We start from the raw sequence: 27,763 nt of genomic DNA, 5'->3' as shown, positions 1-27,763 counted from the left end.
ACTTTCTTCCACGATTAACTGGCTTGATCATGACTGTCAAATAGAGATGGAAAAAAATCTTTTGTGGAGGCCAACGAAGATGTTACCTTGAATAATTCATACAGTTCTTCCAGGTTTTTATGGCTGATATTCACATCTTGGGAGACAACCCGGAGCTGAGAACGGATAACATGAAAGCAGTCAAGTTAATATTGGATGTTTGAGGGATTGACTTACCTGTATATTTCAGATGATGAGTCAAAATAATTAATGTCTTCTAGTTAACTAAAGCCTTTTAGCTAGGTATGAAACTATACGTGTATTTAGATAGATAGATAGATAGATAGATAGATAGATAGATAGATAGATAGATAGATAGAAATAGATAGATGATAGAGATAGAGATAGATAGATGATAGATGATAGATACTAGATAATGCTATAGACAGATGATAGAGATAGACAGAGATAATAAGAAATAGATAAGATAGATATAGACAGATAGATATGATAGGGAGATGATAGATATAGACAGATAGATAACATTGGGTGTTTGAGGGATTGACTTAACTGTACATTTCAGCTGAGGAGTCAAAATAATTAATAAGTCTTCTAGTTAACTAAAGCCTTTTAGCTAGGTATGAAATTATACATGTATTTAGATAGACAGACAGACAGACAGACAGACAGATAGATAGATATAAACATATAGATATAGACAGACAATTAACAACAGGAAGCAATCAATGCTTAATGCTAAATTATGCTCAACACCAGGAGAAAACCAATGACCAGAACCCTATATACCCAAAACATAGCATCTACTCACCACATTCTGCTTAGTTGTGATTTCCAAGGTTTGGATGACATACAGTCTGTTGCGACGTCGCATGCTTTCTACTTCTTCAAATCGGATATCACCATATTTCTAGAGAAGATGAAGATGCTATTTTACTGCTTATCAGGACTTTGTGCCTACACCACAAAGCGGTCAACTTCTTCAGTGTTGAATCTTTTTCAAAACTATTATTCCTATCCTCCTCCTCTTCTCCATAATCTTCATCATCATCATCACCACTCCATATCTTATGAACCTTCTTATTTGAAGTTCCAGACATTCACAACAGAAGGCCACCCCTTCTAAGATTGTATACCACAACACAACTATAGAGATTCTCAAGCCATCCAGGTCCCAGTTGTCCCAAAGGTGTTTTTTTTTCCAAGAGGCAACTGGACTTTCTTGGTTTTTCTTTGAAGGCTTTTCACTTCCCACCCAAGAAGCTTCTTCAGCTCTGACTGGATTGTGGGGAATGGAAGGATTGGTACTCCTTGCAGACAGCTGGTCATTTGCATCCTTTTTCAAAACTTAAGTCGTTGAGGCCAACTGTCTCAAGAGAGCTGAAGAGGCTTCTTGGATGAGAAGTCTTCAAAGAGAAACCAAGAAAGTCCAGTTGAAAAAGCACCTTTGGGACATACCACAACACCCAGATGCGAGGTCCACATTTGAAGAATTCAAAGACACCCATGTACAACCATTCAACAGCCCTTAACACTGGTACATCACAGGGTTGCGTGTTGAGTCCCTTCCTGTATACTCTTTATGTGCATGACTGCATTCCCATTCACGCTAGCAATACTATTGCTAAATTTGCAGATGATACAACAGTGGTGGGACTCATCACCAGGGGGAATGAGTCTGCCTACCGAGATGAAGTGGACCGGTTGCTTTCTTGGTGTGGAGACAATAACTTGGTCCTCAACACCAATAAGACCAAGGAGCTTATAGTGGATTACAGAAGGAAGAGATCAGATATCCAGCCCTTGTTTATCAATGGAGACTGAGTGGAGCAAGTGGCCAGTTTTAAGTTTCTGGGGGTTACCCTAAAAGAGGACCTGACTTGGGGTGCTCACATTGCAGCCCTGGTCAAAAGGGCCCAGCAGAGATTATACGACCTGAGGCTTCTCAGAAAACAACAACTGAATGAGAAACTGCTGGTGACCTTCTACCGCTGCACCACAGAGAGCATTTTAACTTACTGCACCTCTGTATGGTTTGCCAATTGCACAGGGGCAGATAGGAAAGCACTCCAGAGGGTTAAGGTCATTGCCCAGAGGATCATGGGTTGCCCTCTCCCCTCTTTGGAAGAGCTTTAAAGCTCCTGCTGCCTTAAGAAAGTTCAAAACATTCTCAAAGACCCATCTCATCCTGGACATTTTTTTTGAACTATTACCATCTAGCACAGGGGTGTCCAACCTTGGCAACTTTAAGACTTGTGGACTTCAACTCCCAGAATTCCTCAGCTTTGCTGGCTGAGGAATTCTGGGAGTTGAAGTCCACAAGTCTTAAAGTTGCCAAGGTTGGACACCCCTGATCTAGCAGATGGTACAGGGCAGTAATAAAAACAAGAACAAATAGGCTGAAAAACAGCTTATATCCCAGGGCAGTAACTCTATTGAATTCTACTGCACAGTGCAATATGAATGCAATATCAGGGGTTTTCAATTTAATTGTATAGAATGTGAAGGATGTGTGTTTGCGTTTATTTTCATGGTCATGATGTGCACTGAAGACGGTGTTTTATTTGTACGAGGTGCAATGACAATAAACTAAACTAAACATCTGAGACTGACCCAGTGGCTTCAAGGCTGCAGCTCCTGACTTCCACAACCCTTTGAAGCAAAATGCAGATGGTCACAATGACCATCCTGATGAACTCAGGGAAATATATTCCTTCGTATTCCCTTTCCCCCCCTTTTTTTTGAACGAAGGCCTTCAAGAGGATGCTCAAGGCTGTGATTACAGCCAAGCATCGATTCTCTTCTTCTAAGGCAAAGGCGGGAGATGAAAGGGTTAAACAAACCTCGTTGGACTCTCGAATTAGGTCTGTGATGTCCACTTTGGGGTGGGGGCTTCTGTTTTCGTTCACCCCAGAGGCCTGTTGAACCGCTGGAGGCAACGGACTGTCCTTGTTGGTCACGCTCTCAAAAAACCTTGATTCGAGGAAAAGGGTGGTGTGAATGCGTTCCCTTGCACACATTAACTCCCTCTGGGCACATACATATTTACGAGCCAGTTTGGACAAGGGGTTAGGGCACTAGGCTAAGAAAATGGGAGAGGGTGAATTGTAGTTCTATCTTGGACGTGAAAGCTAGTTGGATGACTTTGGGCCGATCACCAGGAGACTGGAAGTCCTAGTTCTACCTTAAGCATGAAAGCCAGCTGGGTGACTTTGAGCCAATCACCAGATGGGGAGTTCTAGTCCTGCCTCATGAATGAAAGCCAGTTGAATGAACCAATCACCAGGAGACTGGGAGTTCTAGTCCTGCCTCATGAATGAAAGCCAGTTGGATGACTTTGAGCCAATCACCAGGAGACTGGGAGTTCTAGTCCTGCCTCATGAATGAAAGCCAGCTGGGTGACTTTGAGCCAATCACCAGGAGGCTGGGAGTTCTAGTCCTGCCTCATGCATGAAAACCAGTTGGATGACTTTGAACCAATCACCAGGAGACTGAGAGTTCTAGTCCTGCCTCATGAATGAAAGCCAGCTGGGTGACTTTGAGCCAATCACCAAGAGACTGGGAGTTCTAGTCCCACCTTAGGCATGAAAGCCAGTTGGATGACTTTGAACCAATCACCAAGAGACTGGGAGTTCTAGTCCCACCTTAGGCATGAAAACCCACTGAGTGATTTTGAACCAATCACCAGGAGACAAGAGTTCTAGTCCTGCCTCAGGCATGAAAACCCACTGAATGACTTTGAGCCAATCACCAGGAGCCTGGGAATTCTAGTCCTGCCTCATGAACGAAAGCCAGCTGGGTGACTTGTGAGCCAATCATCAGGAGTCTGGGAATTCTAGTCCCGCCTCATGAATCAAAGCCAGCTGGATGAGTTGGAGCCAATCACCAGGAGACTGGGAGTTCTAGTCCCGCTTTAGCCATCTAAACCCACTAAGTTACTTTGAACCAATCAGCAGGAGACAAGAGTTCTAGTCCCGCCTCAGACACGAAAGCCAGTTGGATGACTTTGGATCAATCACCAGGAGACTGGGAGTTCTAGTCCCTCCTCAGGCATAAACCTGGCTGGGTGACTTTGGGCCAATCACCAGGCGACTGTGACTTCTAGTCCCGCTTTCTGCATGAAAGCCGGCAAGGTGGCTTTGGGCCTCTCTTTCCCACCTCACAGGGTTGTGGTTGTGAGGAAAAGAGGAGCAGGAAGATGTGTTAGATCAGGGGTCTCCAACCTTGGCAACTTTAAGACTTGTGGACTTCAACTCCCAGAGTTCCTCAGCCAGCTTTGCTGGCTGAGGAATTCTGGGAGTTGAAGTCCACAAGTCTTAAAGTTGCCAAGGTTGGAGACCCCTGTGTTAAGATAGTCTCACTGCCTTCTAAAAATAATAAAAGTGGAAAACAGACAAACAAACACACCCATGCCACTGCACAACAGGTAGCCCAACCCCTCAGCCCCTCAACCCAAAACACAACCACAACCAACCCACAACCAGCCCTCGCCAGCACCTGCTGAGCACGGTGACTGCCTCCGCGTCATCCTTACAAGCCAGCAACTTCTCCAGGTTGTAGTCCAGCACGGCCAGGCCCAGCTGCAAGATGGCCTTGATCCCATCGTAGAAAAAGCAATCGACCGCGTTGACGGCGCTCTCGATGGGCAGCACGCTGACAAAGAGGGTGAGGAACCAGGAGAGGGAGACGGAGGAGAAGAAAGTCATGTCGGTCGTGTGCTCCGTCAGCTGAGGTAAATATTCGCGGATCAGGTCCTCAAACACGGCCTGGTCGACCAAGGCGCCTGAAAGAGACGGATGGCTTAACCTAGTAGTAGGAGCAAAGGCGAACTTATACATAGATATAAATTTTGTTTTATTTTTATTTGAATATACATTAAGTGCTTAATATACAGTGTATTGTCCGAGTCAATTTGCTTACACAACATAGTAAAATGCTATCATAGTAATCATAATTCTAACAGTATTAATCATTGTAATAGTAACCTTTGTTTATAATAATAATAATAATCTTTCATCATTTACTTGTACATCTCAGTAATCTTTTTTCCTCTATTTTCTACCGCTTTTATCTAGCCACTGAAGGAACAAATCTGTCAGAGAGTTTGCAGCGTGTCTACTATTCAGACAACCCAGGACCAAAACACAAGGCACAGAGACAATTTAACCGTGGTTTATATACAACAGTTGTATACAGAAATATATGTGGTAGGCAAAATAACACTCCACAGGTGGTCCTCACTCAACGACCGTTTCTTCGGCGACTGAGATCCCTTCCTGCTCTGTTCTATTCTGTCTCTGCTACCACCCCTCATGAAAGCGACCGTCACGGTGAAACCCAAAGGAAACGGTACCGATGATTCGGCGGTTGAAATAGTCGGGCAGCATCCGCTCGCAGACGGCCACCAGCAGCCAAAAGGCTTCCTCTTCTTTGGCGTAAAGGAGCAGCACCGACGTCAGTATATTCATGGCCTTTAAACCAACATGGATGTTAATTATTATTATTATTCTTCGTTTGGCCTTCTGTCCTTTTCAGCGTCCCCTCGCTGACATGATATTCGTGCATCAATGATTATGGCCACCGCAGGGCGGCTGCAGTGTTTATGAAGACACCTGGGCAAGAGCATATTTAACAAATCCCCATTTGTTACGCTGAGCAATATTTTTATTTTTTTTGGGGGGCAGACATGTAAACTGTGGTTATGCAAACAGCCATAAATGTGAGTTTGTTGCTGAGCCCTTGAAATGCCATCATGTAACCAAGGGTGGGTGTTTATGAGAGAGAGAGGGGAGAGACAGAGAGAGAGAGAGAAAGAGGAGAAAAAGAAAGAGAGCAGAGAGAGCAGAGAAAAAGCGAGAGAAGAAAGGAAAAAGAGACAGAAAGAGAAAGAGAGAGAAGAAAAAAAGGAGAAAGTGAAAGAGGAGAAAGAGAGAAAGGAGAGAGCAGAGAGAGAGAAGAAATAGAGGAGAAAGAGAGAGAGGAGAAAGAGAAAAGAGAGAGAAGAAAGAGAGGAGAAAAAGAGAAAAGAGAAATAGAGAGAGGAGAAAGAGAAAAGAGAAAGAAGAAAGAGAGGAGAAAAAGAGAGAAGAGAAGAGAAAGAGAGAGGGGAGAGAGAGAGAGAGAGACTTTTGGCTGCATGCAAGGAAAACAGCAGAAGCAGCAGAAGTCTTTCTTTCTCTCCCCTAAACTCCACCAGAAATGAGCCTTTGCTGGTGCAGCCTCTTGGAGCAGGAGGCCTTGCAGGGTCCCAAAGACTCCTTTCTGGCGGAGTTTGGGGGAGAGAAAGAAAGACTTTTGCTGCTTTCCTTGTGTGCAACCAAAAGCAGCAGAAGAAAGAAGCGGAAAGAAGCAGCCCGGTGGCCAGGCCAGGCGTGTGGGATGCGTGGGGCAAGTTCCCCCCTCCACCCTTTCCCCCCTCCGCTCACTACCTCATGTTGTTTGCAATGCAAACGACGCAAGCCTTGTGTTCCCGCAGGTCATGTGGGTGGAACAGCCTTGTGTTCCCGCGCAGCCTGGATTAATTGCTTTGGGGGGGAGGACATTTCTCTGCGGACCACCAACATTTTCTCGTGGACTACCAGTGGTCCCCAGCCCACTGATTGGCAACCACTGGCTTGGACAACGGGAGTTGGAAACCGGAGGTGCAGCCTACCTGGCAGTAGCCGATCTTGGGGTTCCGGTAGGCGTAGGCGGTGAGGACTCTCCGGAGGGCCGAGATGCCCGTGTCGCTCTGGAAGGCGGGATGCTCGGGCAGCGAGCGCCGCAGATCCCGCTCGATTTCGTCCGTCCCTCCAGGGTGCAGGTCCCAAAAGATTTTTCTACCAGCTCCGAGTAGTAGCCAGAATGGCTTGCCATGTCATTGACGGCGCCTGGACAGGGGTGTGTGTGGCTGTGGTCATTGCATCTCAAATGCCCCAGCTTTGCATAGATTGGACGGAGAGGGAGGTCTCCAAACTTGGCAACTTTAAGACTTGTGGACTTCAACTCCCAGAATTCCACAGCCAGCTGTGAATTGAGCTGGACCCGAAGGAGAATGGGCTCCCCTCCCCCACCCACTCAATGTTGACTGTATGCGACCTGATGGGAAGGATCATCTGGAGATGTTCCTTCAAGTCTACTTGGGGACTATTTATGTATATCATCATCTTCTTTTAACGACCTCCATAATCCCTTGTGGGGTGGAGTTTGGGTAACTGAATGGAGCTAGCAGTGTGTTTACTGGCCGGATGCCTTCCTGTCGCCAGTACAGAGTTTTGTCCAGCAGTTATATTGTGCTCAGAGAGGAAAATATCTGCCTCTAACTAGAATTGAACTCACAGCCTCCTGACTGTGAGGCGAGAGCTCTACCTCTAAGCCACTGCCCCACTCCACCAAGGAAGGCAGTATATAAAGGGAGTGATCTGCCTCATTATTCCAAATATGGACCCTACCTGAGAACAGAAGCCAAAGTTCTCCTCTTAAGACTTCAGGGATTCCTCGGAGAACCAAGTCCCGGGTTTTCCTCGTCTGAAACATACTCACGCCCCGTCCGCACTCTATGAAAAGGATGTTCCAGGATTGCTCTTTCATTTTTTCTTTTAACTAATGGAACAAGGTGATCAAGAGGCCGCTTGAGAACGATCACAAAACACCGGGAATGCCATCAACGGGGTTATATTAAGGTTAAAATTCAATGAGAATTTTTTTTTTATTTTAAACAGAGAAAGAGAGAGGCAGAAGAATGCAAAATTAAGAGGCTCTATCCCGGAATTAAAAAAAAATAAGATGGCTGCAGACAAAATGTTACTGGCAAGATTAAACACAGGCTTACGACCGTAATTAAGCCCGATGCTAAGCAAGACATTTGTTAAGTGAGAAGTGTATGGAAAAAAATTTCATTTTAATGTATGCAGATTAATGTATGTTCAAGTGACAAAAAAATTTATTCTATTCTGTTCTGTTCTGTTGTTGTTCTATTCTGCTCTACTCTACTGTGAGTTTTGCCGAATCTTGAGTTTTGCCGCTCCGTATCAAAAGGAAAAACTCAGCAAAGCACAAAGAAAGTGAGATATCACAACAGGTCTTGATGTCTAGAGAGATTCTCCATCATCATCAGGTCATGGTTGCCCCAAAGGTGCTTTTTTTTTCAAGAGGCCACTGGACTTTCTGGTTTTTCTTTGAAGAGGTTTCGCTTCTCATCTGAGAAGCTTCCTCTGCTCTGAGAGAAGCTGACGACGCTTCTGAGAAAAGCGGAAGAAGCTTCTCGGATGAGAAGCGAAACCTCTTCAAAGAAAAACCAGAAAGTCCAGTGGCCTCTTGGAAAAAGAAAAAGCACATTCGGGACAAGAGATCTTGCTGTTGATGAGTAACCAGGATCCCTTCTTACCATCTTTGAATCCAGGTTCTCCGCATCCTGAGGGTGAAAGACGGTCATCAGGGCTTCCGTGCTAACCGTGGTGCTGCTGCCTTTGTGGCTGGCCATCGGCTGCCCCTCGAAGTCCTCCCAGACGGCGGTGGTCTCTGAGCTAACCCTGGCCTGTGAGAGGCATTGGAAGAAGCGAAGGTGTAGAACTTTGTTAGAGAGAAGAAATGCGGGGCGTAAATCCAAACAACTAAGGATTAAAATCCTGCAGAAGGGCAGGCCTGGGCGCACAAGGGAGGGTGGGCTCCCTTTTTGCATTTTACAGTGCTTCCCCCTCCCCTCATTTCTTCAAAAAACTGTGGTCAACCTCTAAGAGAAGTCATTATATGAGCCATGGGGGTGCAGTGGTTAGAGGGCAGTCCTTCCACTGTCTGCCGGCTGACTGCAATTTGGCAGTTCAATTCTCACCAGGCTCAAGGTTGACTCAGCCGTCCGTCCTTCCAAGGTGGGTGAGGAGCCAGATTGTTGGGGGCAAGAGGCTGACTCTATAAACCGCTTAGAGAGAGGGTTGTAAAGCACTGTGAAGTAGTATATAAATGTAAATACTATTCCTTCCTTCCTTCCTTCCTTCCTTCCTTCCTTCCTTCCTTCCTTCCTTCCTTCCTTCCCAGTTAGAATGCATTACTGTACACTAACTCTGCCCACTGCAAGGAGTTTGATCCTGACCAGCTCAAGTTGACTCAGCCTTCCATTCTTCCAAAATGAGTAAAATGAGAACCCAGATTGTTGGGGAACAAGAGGCTGACTCTATAAACCGCTTAGAGAGGTCTGTAAAAGCATTGTGAAGCAGTATATAAATGTAAATGCTATTCCTTCCTTCCTTCCTTCCTTCCTTCCTTCCTTCCTTCCTTCCTTCCTTCCTTCCTTCCTTCCTTTCTCCTTTCCTTTCCTTCCCTTCCCAGTTGCTAGAATGCAGTATTGCACACTAACTCTGCCCACTGCCAGGAGTTTGATCCTGACCCGTTCCAGGTTGACTCAGCCTTCCGTCCTTCCGAGGTCAGTAAAACGAGGAGCCAGATTATTGGGGAACAAGAGGCTGACTCTGTAAACCACTGAGAGAGGGCTGCAAAGCACTGTGAAGCGGTATATAAGTCTTAAGAGCTATTGCTATTGCTATTTGGTTATCCAACTGACCTGATTTAATGGATTCACACAACACTCTGAACCCAACAAAGAAAGAGACCAGGAAAAGCAAAGGAAGAAACCATCAGAAACGTAACCTAACAAAGATGAATCTGTTGTGTGAATATTGACGCAGAGGTTCCTCTAACCCCAACGTGGTTAACTGCCCTGAGCAAACACAGCCCAAATTTTGGTAAGCACAGTATTGCTGTCCTTATTTAGATCCCACCCCCCACCCCCGAATGGGCTCTTGAGAAGCTCTCTTTGCGGGTGGCTGCCCTCACATCTGGTGGCAGAGAGTTCCACAGGCCTCCAGGCAAAGAAAAGAGATCTCTGCTCCATTGGGCGCCTTTTCCAGGCACTGCAAACAAGGGGGAGCTGTCAGGGCTGCAACATGCACCCCCATTCAAATCACAAGTCTCTAGCCGCATCTCTCAGAGTAAAAAAAGATTGATTTATTAGGAGTTGGCAATATTGGCATTTCCTGGTTGCAGCCGACTCTGACACATCATTCATTTCCCCCTTGACCCTGGTCTTCCCCCCACCCCCGGATGTATATTCTCCAATGGGACACATCCATAGCCAAGAGTCATCAATCATGCTCTCCAGTAATAATCTTGCGCGCCAACAGCTTCGGCTGCCAAGGTGATTATCTGTGGCATTTAAGAATGCACTGCTTTCCCTACTCCCTTTCTGCTGGCAACTAAAAAGACCAAAGGAGTATTTTTTAGTTGACATTCAGCTCCCCTCACTTCTTGAAGGTTACCTATACAACACACACACACACAAAAACCCAAATTTGTTGCAGGTATAGAACTTAGGGTTGCGAACCCCCTTACCTCCGCACTCGCGCTGTGTTGGGGGCTTGGTGCCGCACTGCACCTGGTCCTGAGCTTTTCCACCAGAGCTTCAAAATCCCTCACTTCCGAGAAACGGAAAGCCCGCGATCCTTTGGTAGCGACAGTGATGGCTTTGCAGGCGCGGTCAGCGACCTCAACTGAAGTGATCTGCGGGCGTTGGGAAGGAAGAGACTACAGTCACCCTCTCAGGTGGCCACTAGACCGAGAACCTACAAACTCTTAAGAGGACAAATGGATGCATCTTGAATGCCCCCATCCTTTCAAGCTCTGCTGGCTAGGTAGCCATGTCTAAACTTTGAAAACTGGCCTTTCCTTCCTTCCTTCCTTCCTTCCTTCCTTCCTTCCTTCCTTCCTTCCTTCCATTTCTTCCCTCCCTCCCCTTTTCCTCCCTCCCTTCATCCACTTCCTTCCTTTCCTACCTCCCTGCCTCCCCCTCTTCCTTCCTCCCTCCCTTTTCCTCCCACTGTTCCTCCCCCTCCATCCTTTCTTCCTTTCCTCTTCCCTCCCCTTTTCCTTCCTCCCTGCTTCCCTCTTCCTTCTTTCCTCCCTCCCTTTTCCTCCCTCCCTCCCTCTTTCCTCCCTTCCTTTCTTCCTTTTCCTCCCTCCCTTCCTCTTCCTCCCTCCCCTTTCCTCCTTCCCTCCCTCTTTCCTTCCTTCCTTTTATCCCTTTCCTCCCTTCCTCCCTCTTCCTCCCTCTCTCCCTTTTCCTCCCTCCCTTCCTCTTTCCTTCCTTCCTTTCTTCTCTCCCTTTTCCTCCCTCCCTTCCTCTTCCTCCCTCCCTCCCTCTTTCCTTCCTTCCTTTCTTCTCTCCCTTTTCCTCCCTTCCTTCCTCTTCCTCCCTCCCTTTTCCTCCCTCCCTCTTTCCTTCCTCCCTTTCTTCTCTCCCTTTTCCTTCCTCCCTTCCTCTTTCCCTCTTCCCCTTTCCTCCCTCCCTCCCTCCCCTTCCCTCTCCTCCACCTTCCTTTCCTTTCTCCTTCACCATCTCTTGCCAAGAAAAGCCATCCAAAGTTTGGCTCAGATGGTTTGCAGGGAGCTTCTTCTCCGCTCACCTCTCTCGTGGGGAGGATGACACAGCACAGGCAGCCATCTTGACTGGCGAAACAGACGTAGTTCTCCGAGAGGCACATCTTCCCCAGGGCGTGGTAGTGGCTGAAGGGCACCCACAGGAAACACTCGTGGACCTCCCGCAATGTCTCCTCGCTGGGCAGCCTGAAGAAGGCGTTGAACTGCTCGCTATGGGCCCGGTTCTCCAGTCCTCTACGGGCCCCAAAAGAGAAGAAGGCCTCTGAACAACGTCTCCCCTTGACGGCGTCACCGTCATTTCCGATGACCGAAACGCCTTCGTAGTTCTTTCACCCCCAGTTTGGAAAATTGGCATTCCCATTTGCAAAATTAAGCACAGGTGGCCCTCGACGTACACGTTTTGAGCCCAACGTTTCTGTTGCTAAGCGAGACCGTTGTTCAGCGAGTTCTGCCCCGCTTTACGACCTTTCTTGCCACTGCTGTTAAGTGAATCACTGCAGCTGACAAGTTAGGACAGGAGTTGGCAACCTTAAATACCCCAAGTGCCACTTGGACCCGTTTCCCACAGAAAAGAAAACACCGGGAGCCACAAAACCTGGGTGGGCGTGGCCAACTCAATGGCCACCGGCTATGCCGACCCATGTTTGTGGCTCCTGGTGTTTTCTGTGGGAAACTGCACTTTCTCTCTCTCTCTCTCTCTCTCTCTCTCTCATTTCTGTTTTTGTGTTTTATCTTCTCAGGCCAGGCGAGGATGACTGGGAAGGGAGGGCAAGGGGGCGGGGCCAGCCAGTGGTGGGATCACCCACCAGGAAGCCACAGCAGAGGGCCCAAAGAGCCACATGCAGCTCCAGAACCATGGGTTGCTGACACCTGAGTTAAGAACATGGTTGCTAAACGAAACTGGCTTCCCCATCGACTTTGCTTGTCAAAAGGTCCCAAAAGGGGATCGCGTTGTCAACTCATAAAATATTTCTATCGTCTTTTTTGAGTTGCTAACAGAAAGAGGGGGGAGGGTCTGAAAGCGCAGTGCGGCAGCTTGGAAACCGAAAGTGCATTCGGTTTTTCAAAGATAGTAACTAGGTGACTGCAAAATTCGAACTGGAGAACATGATTGATGACTCTTAGCTATGGATGTGTCCCATTGGAGAATATGAATTATGATACACCCAGGGGGTGGGGGGAAACCAGGGTCAAAGGTGACAATGAATGATGTGCCTCAGAGTCAGCTACACCCAGGTACTGCCGGCATGTTCATTCCCAATAAATCCATGTTCGCTCCTAATAAATCCTTTGAAGTTTTTGAAGCTTGGCTCGAGAGGCTCATGATTTAATGAGGGCGACTGCCGGAATCCTGACAACTGACCTCTTAGTGATTTGCAAGGGGTCGCAGAGGACCGGGTCAGCTTCAAACCCCTCCTTGTCGAAGAGTCTCCGGACGGCGTAGAGAGCCAGCTGTTCCATGAGGAGGAAGGTCTCACCCAGGTGCAAAAACATGGAGAAGTAATGGTCCTCTCCGTGGGCACAAACGTGGATGCTTTCGGTCAGGATCACGGTGGACGTCTTTTCAAGCTTGGAGATCTCATCCCAGGCTATTATGAGTTTGACTGCAGAAGGGAGAATAAGAGAACAACGGAGTTGTTGGGAGGGACCTTAGAGGTCTTCCAACCCAACCCTTGCTCAAGCAGGAGACTTTGTATCTCTCTGTAGAGATCCTCAGTTCATCCGGGTCATGGTTGTCCCAAAGGTGCTTTTTTTTTTTTTTTTCAAGAGGCCACTGGACTTTTTGGTTTTTCTTTGAAGAGGTTTCGCTTCTCATCCCAGAAGCTTCCTCAGGTTCTCTCAGAAGCTGCTTCAGCTTCTCTCAGAGCTGAAGAAGCTTCTTGGGTGAGAAGCAAAACATTTTCAAAGAAAAACCAGAAAGTCCACTTGCCTCTTGGGAAAAAAAACAAAACACCTTGGGCAGTGGTGGGATTCAATTTTTTTTACTACTGGTTCTGTGGGCGTGGCTTGGTGGGCGTGGCAGGGAAAGAATACTATAAAATCTCCAGTCAGAGGTGGCATTTGCTAGTTCTCCCAACTACTCAAAATTTCTGCTACCAGTTCTCCAGAACTGGTCAGAACCTGCTGAATATACCACCTCTGACCTTGGGGAGACCCTGGACCTTCCAGCAAAAGTTAGTCCAACCTCTTCTTGAACACCTCCAGTGATGGAGCACACACAACTTCTGCAAGCAACTCATTCCACTGATGAATATTTCTAACTGTGACCTACACACCACTGTTTATCTGGGTTGCGCTTTTCAGGGTTCACTACCCAGAGACCATATAGACTTTACCTGAAGCAATCAGGAGGAGATGCTGTGGGGTTCTGGGTGGATTCTGAGCTTTGCGGTTTTCTTGCAGACGTTTCATTACCAAACTAGGTAACATCATCAGGGTTTGCTTTGACTCTTGTATACTAGTGGCTTCAAACACCATTGATGTAGAGTTATAGGAAGGGTGAGAAATTCTTGGCAACTTTTAAGACTTGTGGACTTCAACTCCCAGAATTCCCCAACCAGCCATTAAGACTTTAACAGACTTTAAGCCAAGACTTAAAATGGCAAAGTTGGACATCCCTGATCTATGGTTTAATTTTCTTCCAATTATGTATTTTTATTCTTGCTTGGTTGTATTTTTAACTGCTGCTCACCGTCCTGTGAAGAGATTGCTTGAATAAAATAAATAAATAAAACCATGCCTCAGGGAAGGATCTTACTTACTCTCGGCTCCCAGCAGGAACGAGTAAAAGCTGAGGAAGTTGGTGCTCAGATACAGCCAGCCTTGGCAGGGCACCCGGCCCCTCCAATAGCTACATGAGTAGTAAGTCACGAGTTTCTCCTGTTCGGCCAACCCAAAACACTTCTCAAACTTCAGATGGGCTTCCCGGAACTTCTCTGGATCTTCTTCTCTTATTAAAGACCCTTTACTCTCCTCAGCAATTAAGCCCTGAAAAACAAAAAGGAGACAAGAGGCTAATAAACATGAGCCCATAGTTTCCAAAACTAATCTAACTGGTGTGGGAATTAAAGTCCATTTGCCAAAATTCAATCGCCATCATGGTCTCCATTATGAAGCTACATGGAAGTAGGAATGTTGGAAATGTGATAAAAATAACCAGGCACATACTACCACCTGTGGTGGACATGCCCAAAAGCAAAAAGGTTTTGGGTGAAAATGCATATGTGGTTAAAAAAAAAAAAATTAAGGTAACATATATATTTTAAGCCAGAACTATTTTTGTTAGGCATAATACCACAGAAAAAAAATATGACAAAGAGAATATATATTTGATATGGCCAGTTTTAACGACGGCAAGAATTGTATTTGTGCAACAATGGAAAAGCGAGAAAACACCCATGGAAGAAGATATAATTAGGAAAATATGGGACTGTGCAGAAATAGACAGATTAACACTGAAGATAAAAGAAAAAGACATAAGATTATTTTCGAACTTGAGACTTGTTTTATCAATGGTTGGGCAAAAGAGGTAGAAATTAGGAGATTGAGATGTAAATGAATTGACCCAGCTAGTACACTGTTTGTTAAGCACATATTGTACGAACCCACCCACCCAATATATGCCGGCACAAATGGCTCTGCGTGCCTGGTTCACCATCAAAGGTGTAGGGTCTCCTGCTTGGGCAGGGGGTTGGACTAGATGACCTGTAAGGTCCCTTCCGGCTCTGTTAATCTGTTAAAACCTCATCCTGAAGTGCCCCATGATGTGCTTGTACGTACTTGAATTTTCCCGTGCACAAAGCTTACGATGTCCTCATTGGAGTCGAAGACGGAGAGAGTATCCATCACATTACGCTCCAACCATTCCCAGTGCTCTGTTATCTCTTCTCGGCTGGTTCCTGAGTGACGAAAAAACTGTACTTCAATTAAAGATATTTGACCCTCATTTCTGTTGTCGTGGTGGGGAAACAGGAAGGAGGGCGGAATAAGTTTGCCACCTTTGAGTTATTTGCAAAAAACGATAAAATGGAGATGTCAACACAGGTAGCTCTTGACATACGACCACAATCGGGCCCCAAATTCATGTTGCTAAGTGAGACCTTTTGCTAAGGCAGTTTTGCCTCATTTCTTGCCACGCCTGTTAAGTGAACCACTGCAAGTGTTAAATCACAAGTGTGAGAAATGGTCACAAGTCCCTTTTTTGGGAGGGGGGTTGTCACTAAACGAAATGTTGTACGTTGAGGACTGCATGTAAATAAATGAGAAAACAAAAAATAAGAATTTCTTTTTTTTTTAAATCAAGTTTTTCATTTATTTATATATGAATACTTTGAAGACAGTGTATTGTCCAGGCATTTCATTTTACCAAAGAAGAAAGTGAGAGATATACTGATAGTAATGTGTGTGTGTGTGTGTGTGTGTATGTGTGTGTGTGTGAAATACCACTCACACATCATCAAAAAATCTCCAGAACCACAAAGCCTACAAACTTGACATTTGGCGCTTATGTTCCTCTTGGCTTCTAGGTGCTCACTAAGAAAGGATTTTTGAAATGGCCATCAGAGCATTAATATTTCCTATATTATTATTATTAAAACGCTCTGATGCTAAGGAGTTCTACTCCCCCTCCCCACCTGAAAAGAAATCTGTTCCAAATGCAAAACAAGCAGAGGAGTTTCAGTTTTACCTTCAGAGCAGGAAGCAGCTTTAGTACAGAACAGTTGAACTAAGCCACGCCCAGGCTCCTTGCTGTCTCCTTCTTGCTCACACAGCAAATAACTGTTTCAGTTTCCAAACAGCCCTCAACTCTCTCACACACTGACAGGAAGCTAGCCAGACAAATGCCGTTGGATGCTGGTAGGCAGAGGCAGATTCCCCCTCCCCCTTTATTTTCCTCTCCAAAAACTAAGCCCGACCACATAGTTTTGTAACGAAGCAGAGGTATCGAGCTAATACTACACATAATAATTATAACGATATTTATATTAGTTTATTTATAATCATATTAATCATACTAGCGTACTGATAATTGTAAACATTCATATTTTACTTATACATAACAATGCTCTTTCTTCACCTAATTTCTACCTCTTATCTCTAACCGTCAATAAAAACCTAGTCCACGTTGAATAGTATTCTATCTCCTTTATCTTTTAGTTTCAGTGTCAATCTATCCATCTCTGCCCAAGTCCAATATTTTCCAAATTATGTTTTCATCCGATGGGGCGTTCTCATTTTTTCCAATATTGCGCGAATGCAATTCCCGCTGCTCTCAATACGTGTTACATTTAAGTATAGAGTCCCCTTTATCGTAACTTTCTGGCATTATACACCTAATGAAAGTATTTTTGTTAAAAAAAAGAAAAAAGAAAAAGAAATAATTTCTTGTACTTACCGCACGCAATAGACCAGTAAATTTGGGAATCCGGAGTCTGGTGCAAGATACGGAAAGGGGCCACTTTCGATGTGGAATCCAGGACGGCGTCCAACGTCCCAACCAGGAGACCTGCCAGATTTAAGGACAAAGTTCAGGGACCCCTTCTCAAGGACAGTGTCCCGCACCCCCCCATGGGAAGAGACACGAGGGACTCCATGACCCAGAAGGACAAGCGGAGAAGGAGTCAGGGATGGGGTTCTGGGCTTCCTTAGGCTTCCTTAGAAAGCATAAAACGCAATCTTCGTTCCGGCAAAACTTCTTTTTATTCCCATGGCTGTGAATTGCGTTCATTCCCAGCCTGCCTGGCTTCACAAATAGCCTGTCAACTCATAAAATATTTCCATGGTCTTTTTAGAGTTGCCAACAGAAAGTGGGAGGGAGGAAGGGGTTTTGAAAGAGCAGTGCGGCAGCTTGGAAACCGAAAGTGCATTCCATAAATAGTTTTTCAAAGATAGTAACTAGGTGACTGAAGTGCTGGAGACGAACACAGGGGACCCCCCCCCCCCCCCCACTGAAAAGGAGGGGGAAGCTGGAAAAATTTGGATTTTTGTTCCCCTTGCAATCTTGTCCCATCTTGAAACTTACAGCTGGTCCCTCAAACTTACGACAACGGAGGCCGCAAAACGTCCATGGTTAAGCGAGACATTGGTGAAGTTTATTGCTTACTAGCAGGAACTGTGAGAGGGATCTTGGAGTCTTAGTGGACCACCAGCTAAACAGGAGCCAGCTGTGTGCAGCAGCCACCAAAAAAGCCAATGCAATCCTAAGTTGCATCAACAGAGGGATACAATCAAGATCAAGGGAGGTGGTAATACACTCTATAAAGCCTTAGTAAGACCACACCTAGAGAACTGCATCCAGTTTTGGTCACCACACTATAAAAAAGATCCTGAGACTCTAGAAAGAGTGCAGAGAAGAGCAACCAGGATGATGAGTGGACTGGAGGCTCAAACATACGAAGAACAGTTGCAGGAACTGGGCCTGGCTAGTCCAGGGAAGAGAAGGACCAGGGGAGACAGGATAGCAGGCTTCCAATACTTGAGGGGCTGCCCCAGAGAGGAGGAGAGGGTCAAGCTATTTTCTAAAGCATCCAAAGGCCAGATAAGGAACAATGGATGGAAGCTGAACAAGAGGAGATTCAACCTGGAGATAAGGAGAAACTTTCTGACAGTGAGAACAATCAACCCATGGAATAGAAGTTGCCTTCGGAAGTTGTGGGAGCTTCATCATGGAGGCTTTCAAGAAGAGACTGGACTGCCATCTGTCAAAAATGATGTAGGGTCTCCCGCTTGGGCGGGGGGTTGGACTAGATGACCTACAAGGTCCCTTCCAACTCTGATGATCTGTTATCTGTTCAGTGTGTTTCGCCTTGTTTTACGACTTTTCTTGCCACCTTGTTTGTCAAGGCTTGTTAAGAGAATGTGGCTTTCCCCATGGGATTTGGCTGGTCAGAAAGGGATTGCTAAGAAAAAAAAAAATAAGTTTTTTTTTAAAAAAAGATAAGAAACAGATAAGATTTGGTGAGTTTCTAACTATTAACATCCACGTCCCATCCCTTCCCTCATTTATTTCTGCATTACAAATCGATTTGTTGACTTAAGCTTAACGGTTCATTGGGCGTTTGCAAAGTCAAATGGAAGATGACAGAACCGGTCTTGTAAAAAGGCTTTGCAAATAACACACCCAGGAGGAGGGAGAGAATCAGCAGTTAAGAAAAGCAAAGAGCAATTTAAAAGAAAAGTCTTCGGAAAATTTGGAGCCTGGCAGACACTGGCTTAGTTCAAAGAACCGATGCACATCACGCTAAAAACCTAATAAAGAAATGAATATCGTTTCTCTGGCACGTGCCTAAAATTAGCAGGGAGAATAGATCTGTGGCAAAACCAAATTAAACTATACAGGTGGTCCTCAATTTAACAACTCGCTTAGTGACCATATAATACAGTAGTATTGAAATTACAATACTTCCTGAGACCGTAATTAAGCATGCACTTAGTCCAAACAACTCTTTTTATTTCAACGCTGGGAATTATGTGCATTCCCAGCCCCTAATGAGTCCCAAACAGTCCCTCGAGATAAGCACCCACCTTTCTCTCCTTTGAATTGCTGCCAACAACTAAAGTGCTAAATTAACTGGAAAAAAACAACCAAAGTACAAAGTCCACACAGAGCTTCAAGGTTTAATCCAAACAGAGTGAACAAAGTTGCTTCCTGCAAAGGCTCCTGTCCCTTTGCTGCTTCTTCATGTCTTATGGGAGGGCCAATCACCTCCAAGCCTTACTCCTGAGTTGCCCCTTTTGTCTTAACTGTTCTTGCCTTCGGGCAGCTCTGTGCATGCGCACACTGGGAACAGGCTCCCCTTGTTCCTCTGCCTCGCTGCTGTCAGATCCCGGAGGCTCCAGAGTCAGCACATGGCCCTAGATGGCCCTGGGCCCATCTCTGTGTCAGACGCAGGACCCTCGTCTGAGTCCTCCCCAGACTCACGGACTGGCCCATGTTCCTCCCTATTGTCTGACTCTGCTGCCGTCTCTGCAGGCTGCCGGGGGACCACAAGTATGGGGGAAAAGTGACCTACAATTGTTTTTCACACTTATGACCGCTGCACCATTCCCACGATCACGTGATCGAAACTCAAGACGCTGTGCAGCTGACTCGCATTTCCGACGGTTGCAGCGACACCCGATCCCCTTTTGTGACCTTCTGACAAGCCAAGTCAAGGGGCAAAGCCAGATTCACTTAACATCTGGGCTCCTGCAGCGATTCACTTAACGACTGAGGCCAGCCAGTTCGTAAAACGAGGCAACTTAACCACTGTCTTGTTTAGGAACAGAAATGCCAAAGTCAGGGACTGTCTCTATTTAATTCGCTATAAGGCGGGTTGAATTGCTGTCACCTTCTATAAGTATGTCAGGTTTGATTCAGGGTCTAGGGCAGGGCTGTCCAACCTTGGCAACTTTAAGACTTGTGGACTTCAACTCCCAGAATTCCTCAGCCAGCAAAGCAAAGGAATTCTGGGAGTTGAAGTCCACAAGTCTTAAAATGGCCACGGTTGGAGACCCCTGCTTTGCTGGCTGAGGAATTCTGGGAGTTGAAGTCCACAAGTCTTAAAATGGCCACGGTTGGAGACCCCTGCTTTGCTGGCTGAGGAATTCTGGGAGTTGAAGTCCACAAGTCTTAAAATGGCCACGGTTGGAGACCCCTGCTTTGCTGGCTGAGGAATTCTGGGAGTTGAAGTCCACAAGTCTTAAAATGGCCACGGTTGGAGACCCCTGCTTTGCTGGCTGAGGAATTCTGGGAGTTGAAGTCCACAAGTCTTAAAGTTGCCAAGGTTGGACACCCCTGGTCTAGGGCCTTGATGGCGAAGCTACGGCACGCATCCCCAAAGTGGCATGCAGAGCCACCGGCCCAACAGCTAATTGTCGGGTATCTGGCACACATGCACCGGGGAGGGTCTTGCATGTATGCCCAGGGGGCGTGGAGGAGGGCGCACGCATTGCCTTCTGGGTGCTGCCGCACAAGTGAGCGCATGCAAGCATGCGCACAATTTTCAGCACGGGAGACGAAAAAGATTAGCCATCACTGGTCTAGGGTCTCCTGCTTGGGCGGGGAGGGGGGGGGGTTTGGACTAGATCAGGGGTTGCCAACCTTTTGGACCCCAGGAACCACCAAACTCATAATTTTAAATCCCGGGAACCACTAACTGGTTCTGTGGGCGTGGCCTAATTGGTGGGTGTGGCTTGGTGGTCATGTGACTGGCTGGGCGTGGCTTGTATGTAAATATTATAAATATTTATATCAATATTGACTTTTTTTTGTTAAAAAAGATCAACTGTTACCCAAAATCAGGCAAAGCAGGCAGGCAGATTGAGTTGCTCACAGGATCACAGATTCATTCAGAGATCTATCTATCTGCCATTGGCTACCTCAGTCTGTCACATAAAATTTGCTTGCAAGCAAACTCACAAAATTAACTCACAACACACCACGTATATAAATATTGATTTTTTTATTTAAAAAAAAACAGCAACTTTTACCCAAGATCAGACAAAGCAGGCAGGCAGATTGAGTTGCTCACAGAATCATTCAGTGATCTATCTATCTGCCATCAGCTACCTGAGTCTGTCACATAAAATTTGCTTGCCTTGAGTCTGCACCGAATAATAGAACCTTCAGTCCTAAGGGAGGTTCGGCTGTGCTTAAAAGCAGAGCCGAAGATCTAAAGACTAGCTAGAAAGCAAGAAATCCAACCATGTCCTGCTTCCTAGCTAATCTAAATCTCCCGGCACAGCAGAACAGATGATGGTCAGAAAAAGGAAAAATAGCAACTTAACAGATATGTTTGCCAGGTAAGGAGTGAGTGGGCGGGGAGGGTTCCTGCAGGCCATGTGGGCGGCGCAGCCTTGTGTTTCTGCGCAGCCTGGATTAATTGCTTTGGGGGGAAGCTCTGGGCGTGAGATTTCTCTGCGGCCCACCAAAATTTTCTCACGGCCCACCGGTTGGCGATCACTGGCCTAGATGACCTCCAAGGTCCCTTCCAACTCAGTCATCTGTTAAATTTACAGGGTGGCTGTTGGGTAGGGAAATAAACGGAAGCATTATATATACATAGCCTGGAGTTTATACAAATAAAATCCGGCTATATGTCTAATGGTAAATAAATTATGATCCGGGGGAGGAAAGGATATGAAATTCCTCGGAGAATAAATATCTAACGTCACGTTTCGACTGTAAATATCAATTTAGTCATAGGGGTTTATCACTGTCTCCTCCTGCAATATTAAAAATGATACTTCAGCTTGGAAAACCCAAGTTACCGAAAAGTAAAACGGATAAAAACTGAGTCTAAAGATTCTTATTTTGTCCCAGATTAACAGAATTGTTTTCTTGTCTCCTCTCCCAGATACTTTTCAAAGGAAAACGGAACATAGGAAGGACGAGATGAAATATACGTCATTAAAAAAAAAAGCCGATATGAATACCTTTGCATCTTGCAGGACATGAATTATGGAAGAAGAGAGCCTGCAGGGAAATATGATCGCCGCTGACTTATCACTGGCTGGAGAGAGGTTTGTTAAATCTGCAGTATTAGTCATAAAGAAAAACCTGTGACTCAAAAGCAGCAACCTTAGCTAAATTGGTTTTTTTTTTTTCCCCCTTCCCTCCTCCTTTGGCGAACTGTCCTCTGGAACGAACAGCAAACAGTTAGGAACCTGGCTTTGGAAGAGCCAAGGCCATTCCTATTTCAAAGGTCGGGGAAGGTGTGTTAGCTTGCAAAACCTCCGAAACAGTGGCAGGAAAAAGAAAAACCAAGAATGTATATGAGGCATTAGAAAGCTTCTATTCCATCAAGCCAAATCTGTCATCTTTATCTGACTTTATGTAGAGATTCTCAGTCATTTAGGTCATGTTTTTTTTTTTTTTTCAGGAGGCAACTGAACTTCCTTGTTGTTGTTTTTTCTTTTGAAGAGGTTTCGCTTCTCTTCCAAGAAGCTTCTTCAGCTCTGACTGTTCTCTCCACCATCCTGTCAGAGCTGAAGAAACTTTCTTGGAGGAGAAGCGAAACCTCTTCAAAAGAAAAAAAAAACAAGGAAATCCAGTGGCCTCCTGAAAAAAAAAAAAAAAAGCACCTTTGGGACAACCTGGATGACGGGGAATCTCTACAGACTTTCAGCTTTGCAGTTTGGGATGGACAGCCTTGGAACGGTGTGGGAGTAGGGATGGATTTTGAGAACAAGTCGGAGACTAGATGAACCATTCGCACCACTCAGAGGACACAGACAAACCTCCAAGTGGCCTCAACGACCCTCTAAAAGGATGCAAATGACCAGGTCTGTCTGCAAGGAATATAAATCCTTCCATTCCCCAACCATCTGGTTAGAGCTAAAGAAGCTTCTTGGAGGAGAAGCGAAACGTCTTCAAAAGAAAAAAAACCAGAAAGTCCAGTTGCCACCTGGAAAGAAAAGCACCTTTGGGACTTTATCTGACTTATGAGAAGCAATTGGTAAATTCTGCATCTTGCAGAGAGAGAGAGAGAGAGATGGTCAATACTTCAAAGATGAAAGGAGATTGTTGGATCTCCACCTGCTTCGTGGTGAGCCACCCAAGTAGCTTTCCCCACCAGCCAACTCGAGAGCTTCTCCATTGGTTTTCTTGTTCCTCCAGGACTTGGTCCATTTCTCTGACTCCTGTGAATTTTTTTCCCCTGGTGATCTTGAGTTCAACCAAGCCTGCTTAACTTTTTGAGATCAGACAGATGGTGGCATGTGGTTGGGAAGGACCTGTCCGTCGGAAGAGGATGGGAGATTCCTTAGTTTCCCCTCTTCTGATGTTGACATGTTACCTGCGGCATCAACCAAGGAAGCATCCTTTCATAGAACATCTGGGAAGGGTGGCTTCCAAAATACCGCAGAACGAGAAACGGAGGGGAAATGTGGATGTCATTGACCTTTCAGCAAACTTAACCTGTTCTTCACTGAAGGACTCTGTAGATAGAGACTTCCATTTCTGTCCTGTTCAAAACTGCAGCAATTTTGGAGTCCTGTAACCACTGGGCAACATCTGGCAACCTTGGCTGAACTTGGATTGGATTCCGTGAATGGGAAATACATCTACAGGCTGTAGGCTAGAAGTTCAACTGGGAAATGGAAGAACCCTCAGAAGAAGCTGAGAGGAAACTATTTATGTGCGGCCACCTTGAAAACTACAAACGATGAAATTACCAGGAGCTGAACTGAATTTGTGGAAGTCTTTATTATTATTATTTTTAAAGGAAGAGCAAGCTTGGAAAACTGTGTACCTCTTCTTGATGCGTTCTACTATGCTTGTATGCAATCCGGTTCATCGTTCTACATCACCTGCCAAGCAGGGCACAACACCTTCCTTCCTTCCTCCCCCTTTCCTTCCTTCCATCCATCCCTCTCCTCCCTCCCTCAATTTCCTTCCTCCCTCCTTCCCTCTCCCTGTCCATTTCCTTCCCTCCTTCCTTTCTCCATCCATTTCCTTCCCTCCCTCCCCTTCTCCCTCCCTCCCTCCATCCATTTCCTTCCTCCCTCCCTCCCTCCCCTCCCTCCGTCCATTTCCTTCCTTCCTCCCCATCCCCTCCTCCTCCTCCCTCCCTCCCTCCAACCATTTCCTTCCTCCCCCTCCCTCCCCCTCCCTCCGTCCATCCTCCTTCCTCCATTTCCTTCCTTCCTTCCTCCTCCATCCCTCTCCTCCTCCTTCCTCATTCCCTCCCTCCTTCCCTCCCTGTCCATTTCCTCCGCCCATTTCCTCCCCTCCTTCCTTCCTTCCTTCCTTCCTTCCTTCCTTCCTTCCTTCCTTCCTTCCTTCCTTCCTTCCTTCCTTCCTTCCCTTCCTTCCTTCCTTCCCCTCCTTCCTTCCTTCCTCCTCCTTTTCCTTCCTTCCCCTCCTTCTTCCCTCCATTCCTTCCATCCTTCCCTCCATCTATTCATCCATCCCTTTTTACCCCTAATTTGCAGGCATCTCCAGAGCCTCCAGCTGGGATGTTTTCTTCCCAAAATTCAGTCGTCCCCCCCCGCTTAAAACCCTGTGGCCACTTTCCAGGTAGACTGCCCCTTCCCCAAGTGAATTATTATCTTCCAAAGGTTTGGACCACCTGTCCCAAGTTCCCCCTTGCTGTTCCATGGGTCTAATCCAAGCCTCCCTATTCAGGGCAAGTCTATCAGCAGCCAGAGAGGCCAGGAGGTTGGGGCGAGGCGGCTGTCCGAGGTTCCCTCCCCCATGGTGGCTGTGGTCAACAAGAGGGACGCATGCTCGATGGGGCGATGGGGAGAAGGAGAACGATCGGTGCTGCAAGCTTGGAAATAAAAGCTTTTAAAACCAGAAATTAAATATATCAAAATACACGTACTAAACAGCGGCAAGAATAACCGACACACCAAGTTGGAAACTAGCTAGCATCCCCGCAGATAGTATGATAATAAAGAAAGTAATGGGACTGTGCAGAAAGCGTCCAACTCACACTAGAATTGCAAGATAGAGAAGACATGGAATACTATATGGTGTGGGGAAAATGGGACAATCGGTTTAGACCAAAGGGTCAGCAACCTACAGCTCTGGAGCCGCATGTGGCTCTTTTATTATCCCTCCTCTATGGCTCCCTGTTGCAGGTCGGCTCCACAAGTGAGAGGGCAGGTAGAGGAAAAAGGACGCTGTGCTAGGAGGAGACTCTATGGTGGGGGAACCGGACTTCCGGTCGGGTCCAGAAATGAATGGGGGGGGGGGGGCTTCCGGTTAGGACCTTTGTGGCTCTTTGAGTGTTTAAGGTTGCCGGCCCCTGGGTTAGACTGTGGGAATAAAATAATGTCAATACGTATACGTTGATTTAAATGGAAAAGTGGATGTCCCATCACTGCGAAGATCGTATACGTGTTGTTTTTATATGTGTTGTTTTTTTAAATGTGAAAAAGTTTAATAAAAATTCAAATTATTTTATGGACTCTTTTGGGGCAAGGAGAGAAGAGAATTTTCTGGACAATTTTGACCTAAAATCCCAGCAGATTCACCATCAGTTTGACCCTCTGTCCAGCACCTTGAATGGAGGGTTGGGGGGACTTTCCCCAACTTTTTTGCCCTCCTGGGGTCGGGTGGGGAGGGGTCTCCAAGCCTTAAGCTGCCTCCCTCTGGCTGAGCCACCTGCCCATCTACCCACCCACCCATCCAACCTACCTACCTGGCCTTGGTAGGCAGCCACACTTTTTAGACTGATTTCTTTTAGGGGGTCCAGGAAAGGGACTCTCTTGCAAGGAGGGGAGGGTGGATTGGGGGCTTGAGAACAGATGCCAGCCCCCCGCCAATCCCACTCCCTGTTAAGCTCAGCTGCTCCCTCTTGGTCTACCTGGCAGGGCTGTCGGGAGGTGGAGGGGAGGCAGCCCTCCAGCCGCAATGCAAAGCTGGACCCCCGGACCTGAGGACCCTCGTCCGCCTGGCCTACTTGGCAGAGCCAGCAGGAGGATGTGGGGGGAGGAGGGAGGGAAGGACAATGCAAAGCCGGACCCTCGGCCTCTTGGCAGGAAGATACCATTGATGGGGGGAGAGGGAAAGACAAATCAAAGCTAGACTCCAGGAACTGAGGACGCCCCCTCACCCTCCCGGCCCACCTGGCAGGGCAGGCAGAAGGATGACATGGGAGGGAGAGGAGGGAGGAAGGACAATGCAAAGCCGGACCCTCGTCCTCTTGGCAGGAAGATACCATTGGGGGGGAGAGGGAAGGACAATGCAAAGCTAGACTCCCAGAGCTGAGGACCCCCCTCGCCCTCTTTTGGCCCACCTGGCAGGGCCAGCGGGACGCCACTGCGGGGAGGGGGGGGGGGAGGGAGGAGGAAGGACAATGCAAAGCCGGACCCTTGTCCTCCTGCCCACCTGGCAGGGCCGGCAGGAGGATTCTGGGGGTGGGGGGGAAGGAGGGGAGGGCAGTGGGGGAGGGACTCCCTCCCCCCCGAGCCAGCGGGCGCGCGCTTACCGGCCAGCCCGCCCCCTCCGCCGCCCTCCTGGCCGTATCCGCGCCGCCGCTGCAGCACGAAGAAGCGGTTGCATCGCTCCTGCACCCAGAGCCGCAGCGCGCTCTTCAGCAGCACCTCCTCGGGCTTCAGCCACATCGCCGCCGCCGCTGCCACCCGGGCCCGGGCTCAGCTGGACGGGGCGGGGCCCGGGCCCGGCGCTTCCTCGGACCGCCCCTCCCGCGGGCCCGCGGCGCCCGCCGGGAAAGGGAGTCCCGCCGCCGCTGCTTCCGGCGCCTCCCGAGCGGAGGGACGCACTACGAGTCCCGGCGTGCCCCGCGCGGGTGGTCGGGAGGGGCGGGGCCAGGGAGAAGATGGACAGGCGGGAGGAGGAGGAGGCGCCTGGGAGTCTCAGCTGCTCGGGGGCTTTGGGGAGGGGGCGTTGGTGGGGAGAAAAGCTTCATCTCCCAGAATCCCCCAGCATGCATGGGGTTTTAAAGGAGAGAGGGGGTGGGCTTCAATTCCCAAAAGTCAGCTAGCATGCATACACTTTTAAAGGTGGGGGACTTCATCTCCCAGAATCCCCAGCATTCATGCCCTTTGAAAGGGGTAGGGGGCTTCGGCTCCCAAAGTTTAGCCAGCATATGCCTCTTTAAAGGGAGGGGGCTTTAGCTCCCAGAATTCCCCAGCATGCATGCTCCTTTAAAGGGGGAGGGGGCTTCAATTCCCAGAATTCCCTAGCCAGCATGCCCTTTGAAAGAGGGTGGGTTTCAGCTCCCCAAAGTCAGCCATCATGCCTCTTTAGAAGAGGAGGGGGGTTTCAATTCCCAGAATTCCCAGCATGCATGGGGTTTTTAAAGGAGGGGGAGGAGGGAACTTCATCTCCCAAAATTCCCCAGCATGCATGCCCTTTGAAAGGGGGGGGGCTTCAACTCTCAAAATTTAGCCAGCATACCTCTTTAGAGGAGGCCCCCCCCCACTCCAAATCCCAGAATTCCCCAGCATGCATGCTCCACTTTTAAAACAGGTGGGCTTCGGTTCCCAAAAATCAGCCCGCATGCATGGGGCTTTAAAGGTGGGAGGGGGTCTTCAATATGAATTTGATTTTGTGTCTGTACAAAGAGAGGTAACCCGGGATTAAGCTGCTTTCAAAAAAGATGTTTTATGTTTTGTTTGTTTGTTTTTAAAAATCAATAAAATTTTTATAAAAAAAAAATAAAGGTGGGAGGGGTCTTCATGCATGCATGGGTTTTAAAGGGGAGAGGGGCTTTAGTTCCCAGAATGTCCCAGCATGCATGCATCTTTAAAGGTGGGAGGGGGTCTTCAATTCCCACAATTCCCCAACCAGCTCCCAAAAGTCAACTACCATGCCTCTTTAGAAGAGATTGGGGGGGTGGGGGTGTTTCAATTTCTTGCTGCGCGTCTTCAATTCGTGCATCACCAGGTATTGCAACGTCAATGAACC

At 47.3% G+C, this 27,763-nt stretch overlaps 1 protein-coding gene across 1 annotated transcript in view; it reads right to left on the bottom strand.

Moving 5' to 3' along the window:
* The window catches only part of TBC1D8B (TBC1 domain family member 8B), a 36,375-nt gene extending 9,886 nt beyond the window's left edge, over positions 1-26,489 (bottom strand). Inside the window, 16 exon segments of the mRNA XM_087972205.1 lie at positions 87-155; positions 809-907; positions 2,841-2,970; positions 4,495-4,780; positions 5,351-5,468; positions 6,650-6,787; positions 6,790-6,866; positions 7,428-7,578; positions 8,363-8,512; positions 10,360-10,527; positions 11,430-11,637; positions 12,767-13,007; positions 14,166-14,391; positions 15,184-15,302; positions 16,799-16,909; positions 26,322-26,489. Of these exon segments, the coding sequence (XP_087828331.1) occupies positions 87-155; positions 809-907; positions 2,841-2,970; positions 4,495-4,780; positions 5,351-5,468; positions 6,650-6,787; positions 6,790-6,866; positions 7,428-7,578; positions 8,363-8,512; positions 10,360-10,527; positions 11,430-11,637; positions 12,767-13,007; positions 14,166-14,391; positions 15,184-15,302; positions 16,799-16,909; positions 26,322-26,457 (2,427 nt within the window). The 5' untranslated portion in view covers positions 26,458-26,489.
* Between the last annotated feature and the right edge of the window lie 1,274 nt (positions 26,490-27,763).

Source organism: Notechis scutatus, chromosome 10, assembly GCF_049901735.1.
Source record: "Notechis scutatus isolate UNSWTSFEM ecotype Mainland chromosome 10, rNotScu1.2, whole genome shotgun sequence".
Taxonomy (NCBI): Eukaryota; Metazoa; Chordata; class Lepidosauria; order Squamata; family Elapidae; genus Notechis; species Notechis scutatus.
Note: the sequence above shows the minus strand (reverse complement) of the source record. Positions and strands in the feature narration are given on the sequence as shown.